This window comes from Periplaneta americana, chromosome 5 (genome assembly GCF_040183065.1).
Source record: "Periplaneta americana isolate PAMFEO1 chromosome 5, P.americana_PAMFEO1_priV1, whole genome shotgun sequence".
In the NCBI taxonomy this organism is placed as follows: domain Eukaryota; kingdom Metazoa; phylum Arthropoda; class Insecta; order Blattodea; family Blattidae; genus Periplaneta; species Periplaneta americana.
In genome coordinates, this window is record NC_091121.1 from 75,917,316 (window position 1) to 75,939,903 (window position 22,588).

Genomic DNA, 22,588 nt, shown 5'->3' on the forward strand with positions numbered 1-22,588 from the left:
TTTTGCAGTCTTCATTTAAATTATTGATGAATTAAGTTATCCAAGAAAGTAATGATGAAAATAGGTCTTTACTTTTCGTACCGTTAGCCACATAAGTAGTGTGTTTCTTTTTAATTCTGGAGTCTTTAATTCGAAGCCTTACGAGTCTTTAAGAAGAATTTGAGATGAACAAAAATCTAGATAGTTCTTTTTAAGAAGTAATTTCTCTGCCATCACACTACTAATTCTCAATCATTCACTATTATCCAAAAGTGTAACAGATGGGCAAGGTTGTACTGTTATTTTTATGTACCTATGAATCTGAAGATAAATGACATAATTAGCTGTACATGAGAGATGTTCATCTAGTGAACATACAGATGTCACATGCTAGCATAGCACGCACAGATATTTATTTATTTATTAACAATTCTGTTCTAATAAGAAATGTTTTTTTTTATTTTTAGAAGACCCGTGGTGTGCCATCGAGTTCACTGGTGGATACTGCACCACTGCTTCAGAACACTGCCAACATGTCCCGGAAAGGGTAATGTATCCATTTACAGATTGTATTGCCTTTACCTATATTGTAATTGCATGATAGAATGCTAGATGAATCACGAGTCTAGTAAAAATAGATAGTGATGAACGTAATATTGCAACTACTACAACGTACCTAATTAAAATACTGCTTATATAGGCCTAAATAATATGTGGAAAATATTCCACTTTAACAAACAGCATCTGGGAAAATATTGATTTTATTTCTTACAGGGAAAGCAAATGATGTCGGTTTTTAAGTAGGTGTCTTGAGGATATGTAGAGGGGTCATCTGTGTTTTGAAATTGTATGCAGAATTAAAATTTTAGAAAAAAAAAATTGATCGAAGCTTTGTTATGATTCATGATATGAAAAAAAAAAAATTACATTTGTGCTGCATAGGGTTAATAGATTATAGAGAAGCTGCAGTGTGGCAACTTGGCTTTTGGCTGAGCTGCTCTCAGACTCTGGTTATTCAGACAGCTTGTTATTGGTGGTATGCAGTGCAGTATCATGAATTCAACATGCCGCAAAATATCTTAAGAACTTTACATTTTCGTTCCAAATAGTAACAACATAAATGCCAATTATTACCAACATTGGCATTAAATTCTTCTGTTACCGGTACTGTAATATTATTATTATTATTATTATTATTATTATTATTATTATTATTATTATTATTATTATTATTATAAGTGTGTCTGTAACTTTTCATAAAATTCATTTTCATCATTGTGACCTTCCAGTGTGTATACTCTTATTATAGTTATATAGCCTCGGGAAGTTTTAATTCTTAGATTTATAATTCTACCATTAATCAAATGATAACTATGAATTTTGCTTCTCCCTCTTCTATTTATCGTGATGGATAGTCCAGATGAAGCACATTGTTGTTACTCAACTTCTGAATAAAACATACTGTAATATATTTGCGAAGGTCGTTAGTTTCCTTCAGCTCTTTCTTAGTTTCTGTTAGTACAGTCACGTCAATACTTATTTCAGTTCTTTTTTAATTCTATCTCTTTGTACATATGTAAGATTTGTAATGTTCCATGTGGCTATCGGTAATTCATTCTTGTCACTATATCTAATTGCAAATCAAGATTTCAGGTACAACTCCCTGTAAAGTTGATTTGAATAATTTCGAGGGAAAAATTGTTCCGGAGCCGGGTATTGAACCCGGGACCTTTGGTTTAACGTACCAACGCTCTACCACTGAGCTACTCGGGAACTCTAACCGACACCGATCCAATTTTTCCCTCTATATCCACAGACCTCAAAGTGGGCTGACAACCGTCAAGCAACCAACTTCGAGTGCACACTAACTCCGTGTGACTTAAATTGTGACTCACACGGAGTTAGTGTGCACTCGAAGTTAGTTGCTTGACGGTTGTCAGCCCACTTTGAGGTCTGTGGATATAGAGGGAAAAATTGGATCGGTGTCGGTTAGAGTTCCCGAGTAGCTCAGTGGTAGAGCGTTGGTACGTTAAACCAAAGGTCCCGGGTTCGATACCCGGCTCCGGAACAATTTTTCCCTCGAAATTATTCACTATATCTAATTATTTATCTCTAGCACATTGCTTAGTTGTCAACAGTATTTCAGTTCAGCTATTCTTCTGTAGCAATTCTGTAATTGGATTGTGTCCTGGACATAAATGACAAGTCTGTTGTTGAGGTTGTCATCCTGAAGTCATGTGGAAGAATGTAACTGCCTTTGCTGTTGCTGTGGTCTTCACCTGTACTCAAACCATTACTGGGTACTTTCAGCTGGGTTGACTGAGTCCACAATTTCTTATCAAGATAATGCTCTTTTCCTCCTCTTTTCTCATCTGCACTTGAGACCAGCTATGGCAGAATTAAGTGTAAGAGCACTTGGTCATAAAGAGGAGTGTCGAAGATGGGAAATGATTCATTTGAAGTCTTCTGTTGACAGTGTCTGCATAAAATTCTTTTTATTACAGTGGACATCAGCCTACCCGCCCAACGTTACTGAAAAGGAAGAGGACTTCATCAGAAGATGAGGTAAATGACTATATTTTCTCCACACCCATTTGCATTTGTATGTATTTTAAAGTGAGATGTAAGCCCCTATGTACGTGGATTTTTGACACCCAGGAATAACTCTATTAAACTAGTACTGGTAATGCATCTTGTGGAAATCTTTCAGTAGCTTTGCAATAGTGTTAGGATTTGATTCTGTTTTCCTTAATTGAATATCAGACTGTTATAGTCTGTTCAGAACGTTGATTTGATTCTGTTTTCCTGAGTTGAATATCAGACTTGTAGTCTGTTTAAAACGTTGGATCGAAGATCAAGCATAAGTACCAGACAGTTGAAGTCAACTTCTCAGATGACCTGGAAATGTACAAAAACTTCCCCAGACATGTTCAAACATTTTTAACAAGAGCCAGAACAGGTCACATTGTCACACAATTGTACCTACACCGATTTCACCTTTCTGATAATCCTACTTGTCTGTTGTGTAATAATCATGATGAAGATTTGGAACACATTCTTCTATACTGTCCATCCATAAACCATAAAAGTAGTAAATTAAAATCATCAGTATCAGTTGCAGAAGACACAGCTCTGCAGTATATATTGACTACACCCCAACTCTGGCTACTAGCAATAGACATCTATAATGAACACTGATCAAAATACCCTCATTTCTCATGAAAAACAAATACTGAATATAGTATATTGGACTTTATGTTGTCAGCAAACAGCTGGATATTTTAAGAAGATTGATTGATATAAATATAATTTTCTCATATGAATTCTAAATAATGGCAATAAAAAGTTCACTTCATAAGCATCCTATTATTCACGATTCTTTGTTTTGATAGGTCTCAGTCTATAAACGCAATAACTTCGAATTTATCAAGTAGTTTTGTTTTTTGTTTTTCTCTTTATTTTCCATTTCAAAATATATATATATATATATATATATATATATATATATATATATATATATATATTTTTTTTTATTGAGAAGAATATAATTATTTACGATAATTATCGTATGATATTGTGAATAAAATATAAGTTACAAATTAAATGGATATTAATTTTCTAATCAAATTGATCTCCACAGGATACAGAAAACAATCCACCAGCACGGGATGTGTATGTGCAGCCTTCTTTTTCGGATGAGGTTAGTTTCAGTCTTAAAAATATTCTTTCAGTATTTTCCCCTAATGAAAAATACTAGTAACAAGTGTTGTTAAGTCTGTAAGTTGTGACTTGCAAAACATTGTGTTTCAGAGTTGGATTATGGCAAATGAAATAGCTCAAGAGGTCGATGTTTTGTCGGATGGTGGACCACTGAGTGACAACATTCCATGCAGTGAGACTGGGTCAGAACTGGATGTTGTTGATCACGGAACTCCTTCAACTACATGTCCAACGTGGAGCCAGTAAGAAATGCAATTTTGTTTGTTTGTATAACAAAGACAATTTCGTAAAACATTTCATTTATTGGTTTTGTCTTGTTAGAATTTTTTAAATTCTGTTTTCTCACCTTTCTACTCTTTCTCCTTGCGTCTTGTTTTTCTTCACACACCATGCCATCTCTGTCTCCCTATCTCTTAGTCGTAGTCATCCATGACCATCATCTTTATAATTTTTATCTTGTGCTGTGAGCATATAGGCTTGTATCAGAAATTTCCAGTTATGGTATGCATCTAAGAAATGTGTGGTATTCAACAAGCGTCTCTTCTGTTTCAGATTTCGAGGAATGACGTGTATGCTCACACCACACACTGACAGGTTGTCTCCACTTCCTGTGTTGAACTGGGCAAATCCTGAACAAGTCTGGGAACTCATGTGCCATAAAGATGAAATTTCCACTCAAGAACGGGATGAAGATATGTTTATGAAACACCCTGGACTACAGCCACGTATGAGGGCTATTCTCCTTGACTGGCTTATAGAAGTGCGTGTAATTAGTGACTAGTATAAAGATAATTCTATATAAGGCGTGTGATTATAATAGGCTAACCAGAGGTAACAGATGAATTGAGAGGTATCTTCGTAACTTTTTGTCTGTTTGTCGTCTTCCTTCTTCAGTTGTGTATCAAATCAAAACTCTCTCCTCACTTCCCTGGTTGCTGTGCCACATGGTATTGTTAGAGAAATGATCATGAGTCATGCTGTAGGTATTTGCAATTTGCGCTTCTGTGTCGGAAAGTTTTTTGCATACACACTGCTGCTTGTTTGACCCATAACATTTTTGGTTTTTAATTGGATTATTTTACGACGCTTTATCAACTGCGATGGTTATCTAGCATCTGAATGAAATTAAGATGATAATGTCAGCGAAATAACTCCAGGAACAATTGCCGAAAGTTGCCCAGTATTTGCTCTTAATAGATTGAGCATGTAGCACGTATAGGCAAATCCAGATATGCAAATAGAGTGTTAGTTGGAAGGCTGGAGGGAAAAAGACCTTTGGGTAATCGAGATGTAGATGGGAGTATAATATTAAAATGGATTTGAGGGAAGTGGAATATGATGATAGGGACTGGATTAATCTTGCATAGGATAGGGACCGATGGCGGGCTTATGTGAGGGCGGCAATAAACCTGTGGGCTCCTTAAAAGCCATTTGTAAGGAAGTAAGGGTTGAGGAGAAAACCCTGAAAAAAACCTCGACCAGTTAACTTGTCCCAACAGGATTTGAACCCAAACCTGCTTCTTTCATGATAGACATGCTATTACACGACAGCAGTGGACTAATATTTTGAATAACAAAGAATGGGGAAAATAAGTGGTCATTAGTGAAGTATCTTCAATTGAAATGACAGATGACATGTAGGCATAAAGAATGAACTATTCTCTGCTGTCCATGTGTCACTTCCAGTAGCTGTATAATGTAATAAATATGTCTATTAGAACTGACAAGGGTACATCACTCAATGTTAAGAAAACTTTCAAACAATTTATACACTGTTCGAAAGAACATTCTGAAACATGATGAAATCTATATCATTACATCTTGCGACATTACATATGAACAAGCTAGAGAGAATTAAAAAGGTAGGGGTGGGAGTCTCTGCCATTCAATGGGAGTCTATTACATTTGATCTGTGGGGTGTGCGCGAGGATTGAATACATATGTTGTGTTGTCTGACAAAGCAGTAGAAGGAGTGAGCGGCAAAGACAAGCAGTACACTTCCTAAATGTAGCAAGGAGAAGTTACATAAATTATAAATAATAAAAAACAACTCTTTGTTAAGCAGAGATCTAAACAATTTATAGATCATTTTTGGAAATATAATTCTGGGACATATTAAAACTGCTAATTTTACATAACCTACTGCTATTACCCAATTGTGAGTGTGTGGGTGAGTAACTTGGAATTTTAGACACATAATAAATGCGCATGAAATTTTCGAAACAAACATAAAATCAAACACATACTCACCAATAATGTGACGGTTTCTGTTTATTCCCCTTCAACAAATTCTTTCTCCTGTGAATGATAATGTTAGTTGAACAAACAAATGTTCGAAACACAGAAGTTTCTTGCACAAATTACTCTTTACTAGAGACAGTTGATGATGCTCACTTTCTTTTTCATATAAAATTCACATATACTAATTGCCCTTCTAATACAGTAAAACCCGATTATCCGTCACTCTATTAACCGATTGGTGGATTATCCGTCTATCTTTCTCTTTTTTTTTTTTTTCTGCAGAAATATATGATGTTACTGTACATTGTATTAGCACGTTATTTTTTCTAGAGTGTGCTATTACAAGACTTTTTCCTTACACAGTATGGTCTACTGTTCGAATTGTCGTACTGTATAACTTCTACATAAAATGTCTTCTTATGGGTGTCAAAAGAAATCTTGTGCTAAGTATCGAAAAAAAAAATGTAAATAATTAAGTGGTTTGGGGAAAGAGAATCTGTGGCTCATCTCGTATCAGAAAACGAGATTGGAGTGTATAAAGTAAGAAAATCTGTAACTCGAGATCTCCACAAATATATTTCCACAAACAGCCATTACAAGGAGTTTCCTTGGCCCTTAAAAACGCGTTGTTGACAACCAGTCTTAAATTAGTCAACTTCTGATCCACTACCAAGCATGTTAAATGCAAGACTATGGAGGAAAATTACAAACTTGTAAATATTATTCACTAAATTTACGAAAATATTTCATGGTATGGATTATCCGATTTTTTCGATTAACCGTTCAGCCTGCCGCCTTCAATACCACGGATAATAGAGGTTCTATTGTATAATGGTTAGTGCTGTTTTCAAATGTTTCGTTCGTGCTAATTAAATCTACCAATTTCTAACCATATCTATGAGACAAACGAAAATGTGGCTCGCTCCCTATGCTGCTTTGTCAGTCAACACAACATATGTATTCAACCAGGTCAAATGTAATAGACTTCCTATTGGATGGTGGATATCCCCATTCCCGCCTCTCTTACTTGTTCATATGTGTATTGCAGGATGTAATATTATTGATTTTGCCTTATTTCAGGATGCTCTTTCAAATGGTGTATAAATTGTTCGGAAGTTTTCTTAACATTGAGTGATGTTTCATTGTGAGTCTAATTAGTAGAGACTGGTTTTATATGTAAATTAAGTGTTGCATATAGTGATCAAACATTCTGGAACAATTGCGAAAGAGGAACATTCTTTTATGGCTCCTCCACAATCAGCTATTTAAATTCTTCTAATTGTGCACATACGGATATATCATGATAATCATTTTACATGAATATTTTCCTATTTACATACACAAGAAATTGCGTATATTGTCTTAAATTTAGTCTATGAATTTTAAAGCTAATATTTATGAAGGTGATATTTTATTGTAATGTCTGACTTACTTCCGTGGTACCTCAAACTTCAGAAAGTTTTTGGCCTCATTCATTCACAAGCTTCATTCTGTTCTGTTGTGTACTTCGTCTTCTCCTACATGTTCCAGGTCCTGATTAACTTGATTCCTCTGTCTGATCTTGGTTCTAGCTAATGGTCTACACCCAGTAGGGTTTCTCTGTCATGCAGTTTTTAATGAGGCATCTTCTCTTTTCAACATGTGTCCCACCCAATTAATCATTTGTCTTTGATACTTGCTTTTATATCCGATTCTGAAAATGAAGTAATTTCTCCATTTTTCCCTTACTCATCAAATTCCATTTTCATTGACCGGACAAACAATTTTTCGGTATATCTTATTTTCGGAAACTACGAGTTTATTCCTTACTTCTATTTGTGAGTGTGTCTTGTGTGTCAGAGTCTGTGTTGCTGCACCATAGAATAAGACTGGCTGGATTGTCTTAAGTAGAAAACCTTAATAGCAGCAGAAAGAATAATTTTGGATGAAAGATGGACTTCATTGCAAGGAACTACTGAAAAGAGATTTTAGTAATTTGTTTTAGATTTTATGTATATTTGGCAACACTGCAGTTTTCTGTTTCTGTAATATATGGGTCTAAAATGAAATGAACATGTTCTGAGAAAATGTGCAAAAGATCTTATCTTAATACGAGATCTGACAATAAAGTAATGAGACTGATTTAAAAAAAAACACTTTTACTTACATTTTTAACCAACTAAAATGTGATCACCTTGAAAGTAGTTCCCTTGAGACTGCACACACTTATTCCAATGTTGCTGCCACACTGCTGGTAGCAGCTGTGAAACTCATCTTTTGAGACACTGTTTAATGGTCTTCTGTTGTTAAAAAATGGCCTCCTTTCACAACTGATTTCCCTTTTGGAAATAAGAAGTTGCATGGAGCAAGGTCGGGTGAATATAGAAGCTGTGGCAGTGTTGAAATATCGTTTCTCTGTTCATCACATTCTTGCCCAGTGAGATTTTTTGGAATGATTTTTGCACAAATTTTTTCTCATGCCCAGGCCTTCAGTTAAAATGAGGCAAACAGTTTCCCAGTTCATGTTCAATTCTTGTGCTATCATTTTGACTGTTAGTCATCTATCAGTTCATACAACTTCATGTATCCTGGCAGTGTTATCTGTCCGTGCAGTTATTGTTCATCTTCAACGTTGCTTCTGCCCTCAACAAACATTTTATGCCATCAGAAATCTTGTGCTCTCGATGTCACTTCATTTCCAAAAGCCTGCTGAAGGTTATCGTGGCATTTTCACAGAGTTTCACACAAGTGCGATTTCATTGCATTGACGAGCAAATACACAATTCCTGCGAGTTGAAATTTGGGTGGAATGAGGACCAAGATCAGACATATCTCTTGTAGGAGGCTGCAGAGTTGCCTCATCAGGTGGGGAAAAAGATCAGTCTCATTACTTTATTTTTCGACCTTGTATATCCAACAAACTCAGTTTTATATTTGTAGCTACCTGTGAACGAGGTGGTGTAAGTTTCAACATAAATATAATATTAATGATAATAATAATGATGCATGTTTTCTTAAGTTTTTTGTGTGTATGTGCATGTTTACTTTAGTATTTCAGTGTATGTTTTTGCATATTTATATGGGGTCCAATAATTTTAATAACTACAAAGACAACGACATTTTGACATATGGCACAGTGAAATTTTTGTTATAAAATATGGAGTTGATAATTTCATGTCATTAAACAATTTGGAAGTGTATGGAGATGCTAATATCATTGTCGAATAATGTACAGTAAGATTCGTACAAATATATACTTCAAGGCTAAACCAGTGTCGACTTACAATACGGATATATTGTACACAGATTGTAAAATGATTTGTGCTTGGTATAAGTACTTTTTAAAATGTTCTTGCATTTTAATTACGTACTATATGGGAGAAAAAACTAATATTGTATTGGTTATAATTTTGTTTTGTCAGAAAGTAGTTAGAACACAATGTTTAATTCTGTGTAACTGGCATATATTCACTCCTCACTCATTTCATGTATTGCATGGCACAAAAAGTCTTTGTCGATATCATTAATACCCATGATGTGATGTTTCTTTTGCATGCTTTCTTTGGGAGATGAAGGTATGTCTAATGCGAGGTGTTTCTAAAACTCCTGCATAGATTTTCTTCAAGTTGCAGCATGTAGACAATATACCGTATTTACCCGCATAATTCAAGCACTCTTTTATTATATTTTTGAGTTCTAAAATGGGCGTGCGTTAATAAATTTATGCGAGAAAAGTTCCAGAATATCTTACACAGGATTCTATCACAAGTTATTTAACTGATATTACTGTATAACACACTTTTACCGATATTAATTTTTTATCTCACTGCTAGCACACTATATCATTACAACTGAACACGAACAAAAGTGTTCATCTATAATCTGCAGGTACAGAAAATTCCAAAAATGTTGTACAAGGGTCTCGTGTATTGTGTCGTGCAGTTGCTATTAGCAACAAAATGGATTTTTTCGTGAGAGTATTGGCCATAAAGTAGCACAAAAGTCGGACAGGAACCTGTTACACGAACACTGGGTTTAAGATCCTCAACTTAGAGTATCTTCCATTGTAGCAAGTAGCAGTGCTAAATCAACCGTTAAAAGATGTTAAATGAAAATCTTGTCAGTATGAAACGTTCTTTGAAAAAATTACAAAATATTGCTGGCAAATGCGTGAAATATTCGAGGATATAATGTATGATTTAAAAATTTTTATGGTAAAAATTCAGGTACGTGAATTATGCGAGTAAATATGGTATTACTGTAATCAGTCCATGGGTTTTCTTAAAGTTAATCTTTTATATCCTCATGATGTTCAGCAGTATTAAAAAAAACTGTATAAATTTAGTATTCATTTTGTTTCATAGTTTTCTGCTCAAGGACAAGTCTTCCATTGCAAACCCAAGATTCTCCAATCTTTCCTTTTTTGCGCCTTTCTTTTAGTCTCTACATATGATCCATGTAATCTTAATGTTGTCTGTCATCTGATATCTTCTTCTGCCTCGAATTAAACTTCGTGTATTATTCTTTTATTTTCATTTCCCAAGTCACGTATTTCAATTTCCTCCTTAACTGGGATTGGAACCACCAAGTATGTTATTGCATGCTTCTATATGAACAATAAATACCGGTAGCTAATGTGTAATATATTACATATCAGTGGCATCCACAAGTGGAAGTGGGGAGTAGGGGATAATCCCCTGTACTGGGAAGTCAAACTTGTTTATTTTTTAAACATTGTGTTCAGATATATTCGGGAACAGATAATCAGCTATTCTTAAAAAATTAACACCCTGGGTATCAAAGTGTTTTGTCCCTACTGAGGTAAAAACCTGTGGATGCAACTGTCGTGTTTAGGAAATTATTGCAACCTATTGATAAACTTGTAATTTGATACAAACTCAATACAATAAGAATGCATCTGACACTACCAAATAGAGAAATGAGTTTTGAGCAAATAAGTTTTTATGACTGCTATAAGATACATATATTGATACCGCATGTGTTGGAATAACAAACTTTCTTTGATGATGACAACATTGTTGAAAATATGAATGTTAAAGATAAGGAGCTACTATCTGGAAGATGGTCTTGAAGTATGTATTCATATAAATCCTAATATAATATAGTAGCCATGTGGAAATTGAGAATACTTAACCTTATGATACAGAATAATGTAGAATAGGGGAGTTGCACCTCTTTGGTACATATTGTGAGTGAAACAGAAAATACATACTGTATAATCTAACAGTCGATGCTGAATTATCATAACTGTTACAAATGGTTGTCATGATTGTGACAACACTTTCTAGGAAGGTTCGATCATTCATCTGTCTGTATAAGAATGCAATTTTAATACGATTGTAGGTGTGTGTATATATATTTGCTGAGCAACATTTCGTTCTTGTGTAGGTATGTGAAGTCTATAAGATGCACAGAGAGACATATCATCTGACCATGGACTTCATTGACCGGTATTTATCTCGCAAGAGAGATATTCCAAAGCAGCAACTTCAACTCATAGGTATGTTGTATCATAATTTAAAGGCGCTAGTTGTCCTATAAGGGTATTGTGCCCGCCATTGGGTCAAAGATTGGCAAATGATAGATTTTCAAGAGTTTCCTTAAAGATGAATAAAACCAAGGGTCCTGTGTTGATAATAGAGCTCATAAAAAAATCTTTCCTCTGAATATCCAGAAGAAATTAGTGGTCACTTTCTGGTTCAACTTTCCTACGTTGTGAAGAAGTATGTTTGCAGATCCTGTGACACTGCAAGCCCCTGAGTTGCAGGAATCTAGTAATAAAATCAGATGCTAAGATTATTGTGAATATTCTGAAGACTTGCAGTATTGGGGCTTATACAAAGGCTGTCTTGTTATGTCTACATTAACAATTTTATTTTACTTTATTTTTTTAGAATAAAAAAAAACTTGTTGAAATCCATTCATTACTTCAATATGTTATCAGTAGAGCCTGGATGTTAGGCAAAATGCCTTTTTTTTTTAAACTGAGTGTATGTATGAAAGACCTATTAGAGATAAACACGTTTCCACACATTTGGGGATGATAGGCCCAATTTTTATTTTGCCTGTTTTAGCTCCTGTTGCCTATTTTAAGGTTAAATGCCTTTTTTAGCCTTTTTACATCGTCGTACATTTTCTATATTTTTAATGCATTTAAAATAAACCGCACATAATTTATATCAAAAAACAAAAAAGAACGGTTATACAAATTAAAAATATATATTCATCTCACACAAATAGGCTATTTGCTGAGAATCTTATTCTCCAGCAATACATATGTTTTCAAGAACTCGTAAACTTTTCTCCCCTACTGATTCCATTTTTATGTCGCTTAACAAAGATGTTTGAACAGTATAACCCTCAGTGCTCAGGTCACTTCGGGGTTTACCAGTGAAAGAAAGGGATGAGGGAAGTATTAAAAGCAAGTCTCCAGGTTCCATTATTATTGTCACTTGCATGCCCAAGTCACGCATACTTTGAAGTCTAATCCCTACTCATGCCCCTCTTTTTGAGACAATACATAGTCGGTTTTTCCCGATCTTTGAAAGAAAGAGACAGTCCTTCTGAAATAAGTTGTTTTAAGTTTGCTCCAATCACTTCAGTAGAAGTAGAAAGATCTTTTTCCACCATGAAAAACGTTTTCTCTGACAGTTGACAACTTAAAAAAAAAAAGCATCTTGTTGTGACATGTAACCAAGGAAAGTGAGTACCGTATGGGGTAGTTTATCAAGTATTTGTCTATTTTTTTTTTGTCTGTTTCCATGAATAATAAATGTTTTTTTCACAGTCTATTTTTACTATTTTTAGTGCCTAATATGCCTTCCTATTTTAACCATAATAAATGCCTAAACATCCGGGCTCTAGTAACATTTGTGAGATTCTTAATAACTGTGATTTTTTGCTGCATATCGAAATGATTTGCAAAACATGGAGAGTTAATTTTTCACATAAATGATGTGTTTTGTGTCTGGGAAAATAGACGATATATTTGCAACCAAGATGTTTGAAAATTATATCTTTATCTGGTGCCTTTGCTTCAATCTACTCTCATTTTGCAACTCTATGAATCAACAAATTGCTCTCTTCTGATAAAGGCAGCATTTTACAGGGCATATATAAGGAATCAGATGACCTGAAAATATACAAAAACTGGTCAAGACTTATCCATACATTTTAACAAGAACTGGTACATACATATTGTTGTGTCTACACTGATTTCACCTTTCTGATAGTTTTATTTATGTATGTTGTAATAATCATGAAGATCTGGAACATATTCTTTAATACTACATAGAATCAAATTAGTTATCAGTACCAGTTGCAGAAAACTCAGCTGTGACATTGACCACACCTGAGCTCTGGCTAATGGCAGTAGGCTTCATCCAATAAAGACCTTTTCATTTATTCTCTGTACAGTTCAGAGTCTGACTTGGAATGCCTGACATCTGATATACTGTATATCTTTCATTTCGTGATTCTGTACTTTCGATGGTGCCCACTTAAAAAAACGACTACATCCATGCTTAAAACTAGTTAAAATAGGAATATACAGTAACCCAAATATCCTCTATGTGATTAAGAAGAAGAAATGACTGAAGACCATCTTCAAACCTTATAATGCCTTACCTGTTGAATCCATAATAGAAAAATACTAGAGAGCAAGAGTGCTTCACTGCTAAGGACCAAGCATTAGACAACAACAGGAGCATCTGTACTTTTGACAGAAAGATATTTTTCTCACTTGTCATAAAGTACAAAATGTTCCTTACGTTCATAAAAAAATGGACAATTGGAGAGCACAACACTAGTACTCGACAAAATCACAAACACAATGATAACCATCTATATATTATCACTGCGCTCTCATGGTTAACATGTCAGCATCATACAATAACGTGCGGTGTGCTTTTAAAACATAATTTTGCCGACAGATTGTTGCTATGTCGGTTTCACTCTAAGCATCACGTTGTCACGTCTACTTCCTTGATAAGAATAAGCACTAGTTTGTTATATTGTTAAATGGCTATTATTATTATTATTATTATTATTATTATTATTATTTCATATACGAGTACGTTGACATTCTTAACTCTTAATAATAACTCTTTAATAGTAATTTTTAATTATATACCTTAATGATTGTCCTCGGCACAAGACATTGCAACCTCGGTTTTAGTCCACGTGGATTAGACAAGTAGGTGTCATTTAATAATGGAAGCAGCTTATTGGTTGTCATATTGAAATTGAGGCTAGTGATTGGAGTAGCGACATAAGAAATTGAAAACAATAATGCAATTAAATTTCAAAGATCTGCCAAATGTTATGCACGAGGCTGCTCAAAGATCTGCCGAAAGTTAACCACAAGAGCGCGGCGATAATACAAGCAGTAGCATCTGTTGAATGAAGCTGATTGGCTGTAACTAATGTGAGCACCAAGTTTACTAATATGCATCCTGGTGTTTTTCCTTTTATTTTGGTGTTTAACTAGTAGTAGGTCTTCTAAATTGTTGTCTCCATTTTTCAATTCTCCCCCCCCCCCCCCTCTTTATTTTAAATTTTTAAGTAATTATTTTTCAGTATCTTTTGATTGATATTAAATTAATTTTTCAGGTATAACATGTCTCTTCATAGCTGCCAAAGTAGAAGAAATATATCCTCCCAAAATAGCAGAATTTGCATTTGTAACAGATGGCGCATGCTCGGAAGCTGAAATTCTTGACATGGAACTAGTCATATTAAAGGTATGTGTGCATTTTGGTACATTTCAAAAGTTCTTAATATAATTTAAAATTGTTCTGTCAAAAACTTGTACATTTTTCTTTACAGGCACTAAATTGGAATCTTTCACCTGTAACTGTTAATGGATGGCTGAACATGTTCATGCAGTTGTGCTGTGACAGTCGGAAGAGAGCACGGCAAGCTGAACGACTTGGCACTCCTGATCCAAACTTCGTGTTTCCTCAGTATTCTGGAATGGCATTTGTTCAAACAGCTCAGCTCCTAGATCTGTGCATGCTTGATGAAGGAAGTTTGAGGTTCCCTTACAGTGTTCTGGCTGCCACAGCCTTGTATTATGTGTGCAACCGAGAACTAGCACTCTTTGTGTCAGGTAATTTACCTTCAATGTATGTAGTGTAGAAGTGTTGTGATGCCAAAAAAGAAGCAGACAACCAGATCATGATGAAATTACAAACTGTTAGTTTTTATATTCGAAAGATAGCTACATAAATGTGATTTGTACTGAATTTTTCTAGTACCTTTTTACATGTTGGCCTAGCAGTTATCATACTGGCCAATAGTTTGTGGTTCATCAGTTTAAAACCAGTGTAGTATGCTGAATAATTAATGGCAGTAAAAACGTCAATATGGCTCCCTTGTACAATAGATGTAAACCTAGTTGGTCCATTGTCCTAAATCTATGGTATGTGCAAGAATACTGTTTATGAATGACAGGGCTCTAGAAAACAATTACTGTACTGTCATTGCTAACCTTAGAATTAAACTTTGTTTGCCATCAAGGGTTAAAGAATTCAGTTGTGTAGATGCCTTTCACCTGGGTACAGTAGTGGCAAAAAAAAAAAAAAAGGACCAACTCTTGTAGCTGATTTTAGAGCCTTGTTCACTCCAGAGCATGATAGACTGGTAACAAAGACTTTCGTGGTTCGAATCCTGCTTGGGAAGGAAACTTTTTTTTTTGTTCCTTATTCAAATTTATTCCCAATACTTTTCGATTGCTGGTAAAATTCATGTTCTGGGAATAAGTTAATTAAGTAGTAAAATATCGCTGCAATCGAAAAGTATTGGGAATAAATTTGAATAAGGAACAAAAAAAAAAGTTTCCTTCCCAGGCAGGATTCGAACCACGAAAGTCTTTGTTACCAGTCTATCATGCTGTGGAGTGAACAAGGCTCTGAAATCAGCTACAAGGGTCGGTCTGGTTTTTTTTTTTTTTTTTGCCACTACTGTACATAACCATACTAGAAGTACTGAGTAAAATCTAAGTGGCCCTTCCTGGAAGTATTGATAACTGATTTTCTTCTGATGGTACTTGAAAAGCAAAGTTGTAGCCTATTGTAAAAGTTTTAAGGTTTTTTTTTTCTACATGAGTACTGGGATTCTACCTTTAGATGTAATTTTCACTTCAAAATTTTTACGAATATAAGTACAATATTGTACAATATATAACGATCTTCTAATTAATTAGATATGTTGTTATTGTTTAGTCAGCTGTCTGAAGACAGGTCTGAACCTCACAAATAATACCAACAAGGTACCACTTTTGAGGCAACTAGGTCAGGAGATAATGGGGTAGGGTGGCCAGTTCCTTTCCTCCTCCATTGCATACATCACCAACTAGCTACATATTACACTGATGAGACTTTAGATGTATACAAACAATTGTTCTTCCTCTGACACATATCAAGTGAGGTATACTGCCTGAATCATATAAAATAGTTGTAGGGTCCATCTTTTCTATGACACTGTAATTCTGAACTTTAAACATACAGCTGTGACTTGCAAGTGCATGCTTGCCTCTGGAAAAATTGTTGCCAACATATGCAGGTCCCACATTTTTTAATGCTGTAATTTACTTATAAATTAAGGAACAAACCTATATTTCTTCTCAGATTTTTAATTATGCTATTTAATGTAGTAATTTTCATTTAAAAAATTAAAAAGTAGGGCCAGATTTAAATTTATTTATGATAGACCTAGAATATTAAAATATATTATATTTAATATTTCAAATGTATCAAACCTCAAATCTCAACTATATATAATAATAATAATAATAATAATAATAATAATAATAATAATAATATTTATTAATACTATACACTTGAGCTACATTAGGCATTGCAGCCCGAAAGAGCAGAAGCTCGTGCTCGGGCGCAGTTCAGATCAGTTATACAAAATATATCACAAAATTACGAGAGTTCATTGAGCACAATCACATTAATAAATGGTAAAATACATACAGCATGTAATAACAGGGTCTATATACAAATAGAAAATACAGAAGTACATGAATATTAGAGTAACAATTTTAACTCAATTAGCTTAAACAATTAAATAATTAATCTGATTTGTTTCTTAAATCTATGTGTGTTAAGTGTACTTAGCTCAGGGTAAGCTCTAATTAATGTATTATATATTTTGGGTCCAAAATTTCTGCTGTGTTTTAATCCAGCAGTTGTGTGGCATTTGGGAGTATTTAGAAAGAAACTGTAGTTATGTCTCGTCTGGTATTCATGAGGATCATATTTAAATTTATTGTGGTTTTTATGGAAGTAAATCAGCAATTTTTGTTTATAAATTTGTTTTAGATTTGATACGCCAAATTCCTGAAAAATTAATTTTGTTGGGTAATCAAAAGGTTTATATAGACAAATTTTGATAATTCTTTTTTGGAGCAGATTTAAAGGACGGAGAGTCGATTTTGCCATTCCTCCCCAACCTAAAATACCATACTGAATTATTGATTGAAACAGAGCTAAGTACACAGTACGCAGAACATAAACAGGTAAATAAGAGCATAGAATGGAAAATTTGTGGATTGTTTTACGCAATCTGTTACACAGAAAGGAGATATGCTTGTCCCATTTTAAATGTTGGTCAATAATAATGCCTAAATATTTAACTTGTGAGGATATACTCAAAGCGTTACATGAGCAAGTAGGTAGGTTACAATCATGTATAGTTATACTTATATTATTATTTATTTCTAGTTGCTCAAGGCCATGTGATGTTAATGAAAATGGTATTAATTTTGTTTTAGAAACGTTCAAAGAAAGTAAGTGAGCATCCAGCCATTCTTTAATAATATTAATACCACTGTTAGAATTTTGATAAGTTTCATTCCAACTCGAACCGCTAAATATAACCACAGTATCATCAGCATAAGAATACAGAGTACCAGAGTATTTCTCAATGTTAATTTTAAGTAAATCGTTGATATATATTAAAAACAAAACAGGACCTAAAATCGTCCCCTGAGGTACACCTATATCAATGTTACGTGATTTACTAAGGTGATCATTTATTTTAGTTGCTTGAGTTCTGTTACTTAAGTAAGATTTAAATAATTTTAAAGCAATTCCATTAATTCCTAATCTATCCATTTTATTCAAAAGTATACTGTGATTGACCGTATCGAAAGCTTTTTGTAAGTCTAGAAAAATTCCTAGACATTTATTTCCTACATCTAATTCTTGAATTATTTTTGAGGTAACTGCCATAATAGCATCATCAGTGCACAAATTTTTTCTGAAACCAAATTGATTATCATTTAGTAGTTTATTTTTTTCTAAAAATGTTATTAACCGTGTTTTTATACATTTTTCAAATACCTTGGAGAGACTGGGTAATAGTGAAATGGGTCTGTAATTATTAAGATTACTTTTGTCACCAGACTTGTGAATTGGTATCACCACAGCATGTTTTAGGGCTGAGGGAAATACACCTTGAGATATGCACAAATTAAATATAAAGGCAAGTGGTTTAGAAATAGCTTCGATAATAAGTTTCAGGGTATTTGTTGTAATACCATCAATACCAGGAGCCACATTATTTTTTAAACTGTTTACAATATTAATGATTTCACATTCGTTTACAGGAAACATAAACATAGATGATATACTTTTATTATAAAGCTTATAGTGAAGAGTACCAAATACTTTCTTTTTTATATTAGATACGATGTCATGACTTACATTAGTAAAATGATCGTTAAATTCATTTGCGATAGTTTCCCTATTTTCAATTGTTATTCCATTTCGACTTATAATTGTCTTCAATATACTATTTTTATTACATTGGGTGTCAGTAGCTTCGTTTATGGTCTTCCAAAATTGCTTTGGATTATTTTTATTTTTGTTAAATTTTTCAGAATAATATTTGATTCTCTGATTTCTTATTACATTAGTGAGAATATTTCTATATTTTCTGTAGTAATTTAATAAAACATTGTTTTGTGGGTCTCGTTTAACTTGCTTAGCTAACTTATCCCTAGATCGTATTGATTTAACAATACCTGTGGTAATCCAAGGTTTAATTTTTTTGTACTTACTTGAGAATTTGAGAGGGACATGATTAGAATATTTACAAATTAGGTTACAGAGTATTTTATAAAAATTATCGAAACATGTATCTGCGTCTTCATTGTAGAATATAGATTCCCAATTAATATTATTATAGTCGTCCACAAGCATTTATGGTTGCCAAGGTCACACACTTTCCCTTCTTCTTACTGCAAACTTACTCACCCTCCTGCCACCCTAATGGGCTGGGGACCGGTTCTACTGTAAAAATCTGAACTTCCTACACTGCAAAGACAAAACCGAAATTCAGTATCCTGTCTAAGCTGTGCTGTGCTCTTCTGTGTTATGTGTATAGCTGAGAGTTGTCTAAACTTAAGCTGTGTTATTCTATTTTATATATGTAGACACTTTTTCAAGCATTCAATAATTTGTGGCCGAGTGATTAGTCTCTCTGCCTTGCACCGTGGCGACCCGAGTTCGATCCCCGTCTGGATGGTGAACAAAGTGGGCGCGAGGGTTTTTTTATTGGAGTTCTCCCATTTCCCCTCATCATTGTCATTCCATCAATGTTCCATAATCACAGTCACTCTGCGAGATCCTAAGCCAGGTGTCCAGAACAAATAAAAAGAAGTCTGAAAGTTGTATAACTTGTGTTTAATAAATACTATTATTGTTAGAGTATGCTTCGCAGTCTAAATATGCGTAGCCAGACTAAATAGATCATTTTTTATGTTTACAAATATTTTTAATATCTTTCTAGCAGTGAGTCACCAGCTATTTCTTCCAATAAAACTCAGAGTTATGGCAACAGCTTTTGGTGTTAGTTTAAACATTTTAAGAAATGTTTGTAGTGATGCGATTGAGTCCCTACAAAATGATCCACGCCCACCTTTCCGTTCTCCTAACCATCTCATGATTCATTTTCCGTTTCATAGTCTCGTCCATCATCTAATTTTCCTCTTGATCGTCCCTTCAACCAGTTTACTAGGCCTATTATTAATCTCGTCAATCTTTTTTTTTTCTTCCCTTCATTTCACTTACAGTTGTTTCTTCAGTAATTTTTTTCTGATCAAATTAATTCAGTTCTGATTGTCCTTTCAGCTATGTCCCTATTAAAATGTTCTCAGCTATCTGTTATTTCACGCCGTCTCGTCAGTCGTTCTACCCTAATAGTTCCGGATTTTATTTTCCTTCCCATTGTCTTAAATCTTTTTTTTTTATCATCTCTTGTCACTTTCGCCCCAAATCATTTAATCACTCCTGAGCGTCTTATCAGTTACTTTCTCCTGATTATCTCGTGTTACTACAACAGTATTTCATAAGCCTTCTTTCACAATTGACGAGACGCTCGCTAGTAAATTATAAACGACCTATAGGCCTAAAAGGAACTGAGACGATCAAGAATGAATGGACGAGATGAACACAAGGAGACTGACGAGATTATTTTTTGCAGTGTAACTTGCAAAGGGAAAAGTTCGAGAGGAGGGTGGGTAAGCGACCGAAACTACGTACGACCTTGAACACTTCAGAAGTCTGTGTTCCACTATAATATTTGATATTAGGCTTTATGGTTTATAATTAGCTTATAATTGTCCGAAGGTTCAGTGGCTTCTCTGCTAATACTTTTATTACTGATTGACAACAATGCAAAAGTCATATAATGATCTGTTATTGCGCTTGCATATACTCCAGGTATAAAATTTAAGTTATTTCCCGTTTTTAGGAAAATATGGTCAAGACCTGAATTGGATGATGGACGAGTAATGGAATTTAAGTATTTCACGTATCCATATTCATGCATGATATTTAAATACGTGTTGCCAAAATTATCTAATCTATTTTCTAAAATTTGAATGTTTATGTCACCCAGAATAACATGGTTGTTTAAATCTTTGTATATTGACAAGAAGCTTTCAAAATTTTTCAGAAATTCATTTTTGCATAGTTTTGGAGATCTGTAAATTGCAGTTAGGTTAACAAGAGTATCATTAATAAGTGTTAATTGAAAATGTATAGCGTTGCAATGGGAAATGTCAATATCACTTAAAGACACTACGATGTTTTCCTTAAAATATACAACTATACCATCACATTTATTATACTTATTACTTTTAACAAATTTTTTATAACCATTAATATCATAGCCAGAGTCATGATCAAGCCAGGTTTCAGTTAGAACTATAATATCAAAGTAAAAGGAAAAATTATTAAGTAAAACACAGAGTTCGGAAAAATTTTTGTTGATGCTACGAATGTTTAAGTGAAATATTTTAAGATCTGATAGAATATTGGTAATATACTCATTGCAGTGAAGTAAATCGTTAAAAACCATTGTGTTATTATTGTTATTAAATTTGCACTGATGGATTTCATTTAATATAGTATTACTAGCCATTTTTAAGTCAATTATATTGTATAATTAAACGTGGTTACCGACACAATAGTATTTACAAATTATTTACATCGTCAACATTAGTGATTTTACTCACGGGGCTGGCTTCATCTTTTCTTGCAAATATCTTACCGTCTCTTGTCCATACAAATTTATAATTCTTCAGTCGTGCTGCATCCCTTGTCTTGTTCAAAAGGTCTCTGGTCACTGCTGTCAGTTGGTCACCTGCTGTGATTCTTCCTTCCGGAAGTTCCCTAAGTCCCTATAGTCTCAGAGTATCAAAATGATCTTGTGTAACAGCACGTGCATAATTTGCGTAAATTAAAATAATCAAACTTCACAAATAATGAATAATTGTAAAAATAAAAAAAGAGTGTTCCTTTATTTGATGTCTGGAATTCATTGCAAAAAATTGGAAGACTTACGAAAAGGTAGTGTTTTGGCAGTGTGTGATTTGACGTGGAATGACTGTAACTTGAGACCATTCAAACAAAAAGTCTAGAAAATGAATCTTTGTCCAATAAAATCTATTAATATATACAGCAGTAATGTATTAATTAGCACTAATATATCTAGTTTACCTCTAATTGAGGTTCTGGCTGATATGTACTTCTGAAATGCTTTACTGCTCTTCTTAATTTCCAAAGCTACCAGATAACTAGCATGATTTCTTTTCTGTGCCATGCTTTGTGTTTTACTAGTAGTCTGGGGTTCATTTCTTTCTGTTCGATCTAGACCTGTTAACAAAATAAAAGTATGGCTATTCATCCAGAAATAAAGACTGCTAACTATTCCGATAATACTTACCTTTCAATGTATCATAATGCTGTTTTATGTTATACAACCATTTTCCTCGTAGTACTTTTGAACAAATCTTACATTTAATATTCTCACCATATTGACAGCAAAAAAATGCGTCCTTCTATCCTACTTGAAACTTTCGTTTTGTAAAGGTATATGATTTCGAGAGAGACATTGTGATGATATGCCACTTGCAATAGGTCAGAGACAAATACAAATGGAACAGAGTTCGATTCCTGGTGAGTGAGAGGGTGTGGGTTGGGAGATATATTTAGTAGTATTTATTTATTTAACCTGGTAGAGATAAGGCCGTCAGGCTTTCTCTGCCCCTCTACCGGGAGATTCCAACTATAATATGAAGAATAAAATTACAATTAGATTAAATTTACAATTACAAATAAAATTACAATTAGTA

The 22,588-nt window shown here is 33.9% G+C and overlaps 1 protein-coding gene across 2 annotated transcripts in view; it reads left to right on the forward strand.

The window, feature by feature from the left end:
* The window catches only part of CycE (cyclin E), a 41,581-nt gene that overhangs the window by 15,067 nt on the left and 3,926 nt on the right, over positions 1–22,588 (forward strand). The window contains exons 2-9 of one of the 2 annotated variants that reach the window (XM_069826029.1): positions 447–526; positions 2,484–2,544; positions 3,620–3,679; positions 3,790–3,941; positions 4,252–4,459; positions 11,329–11,440; positions 14,551–14,681; positions 14,767–15,049. In XM_069826029.1, coding sequence (XP_069682130.1) covers positions 513–526; positions 2,484–2,544; positions 3,620–3,679; positions 3,790–3,941; positions 4,252–4,459; positions 11,329–11,440; positions 14,551–14,681; positions 14,767–15,049 — 1,021 coding nt within the window. In that variant the 5' untranslated portion in view covers positions 447–512. Of the gene's footprint in view, positions 1–446; positions 527–2,483; positions 2,545–3,619; positions 3,680–3,789; positions 3,942–4,251; positions 4,460–11,328; positions 11,441–14,550; positions 14,682–14,766; positions 15,050–22,588 lie in introns of those variants that run through there. The other variant, XM_069826030.1, reaches the window with a different exon arrangement.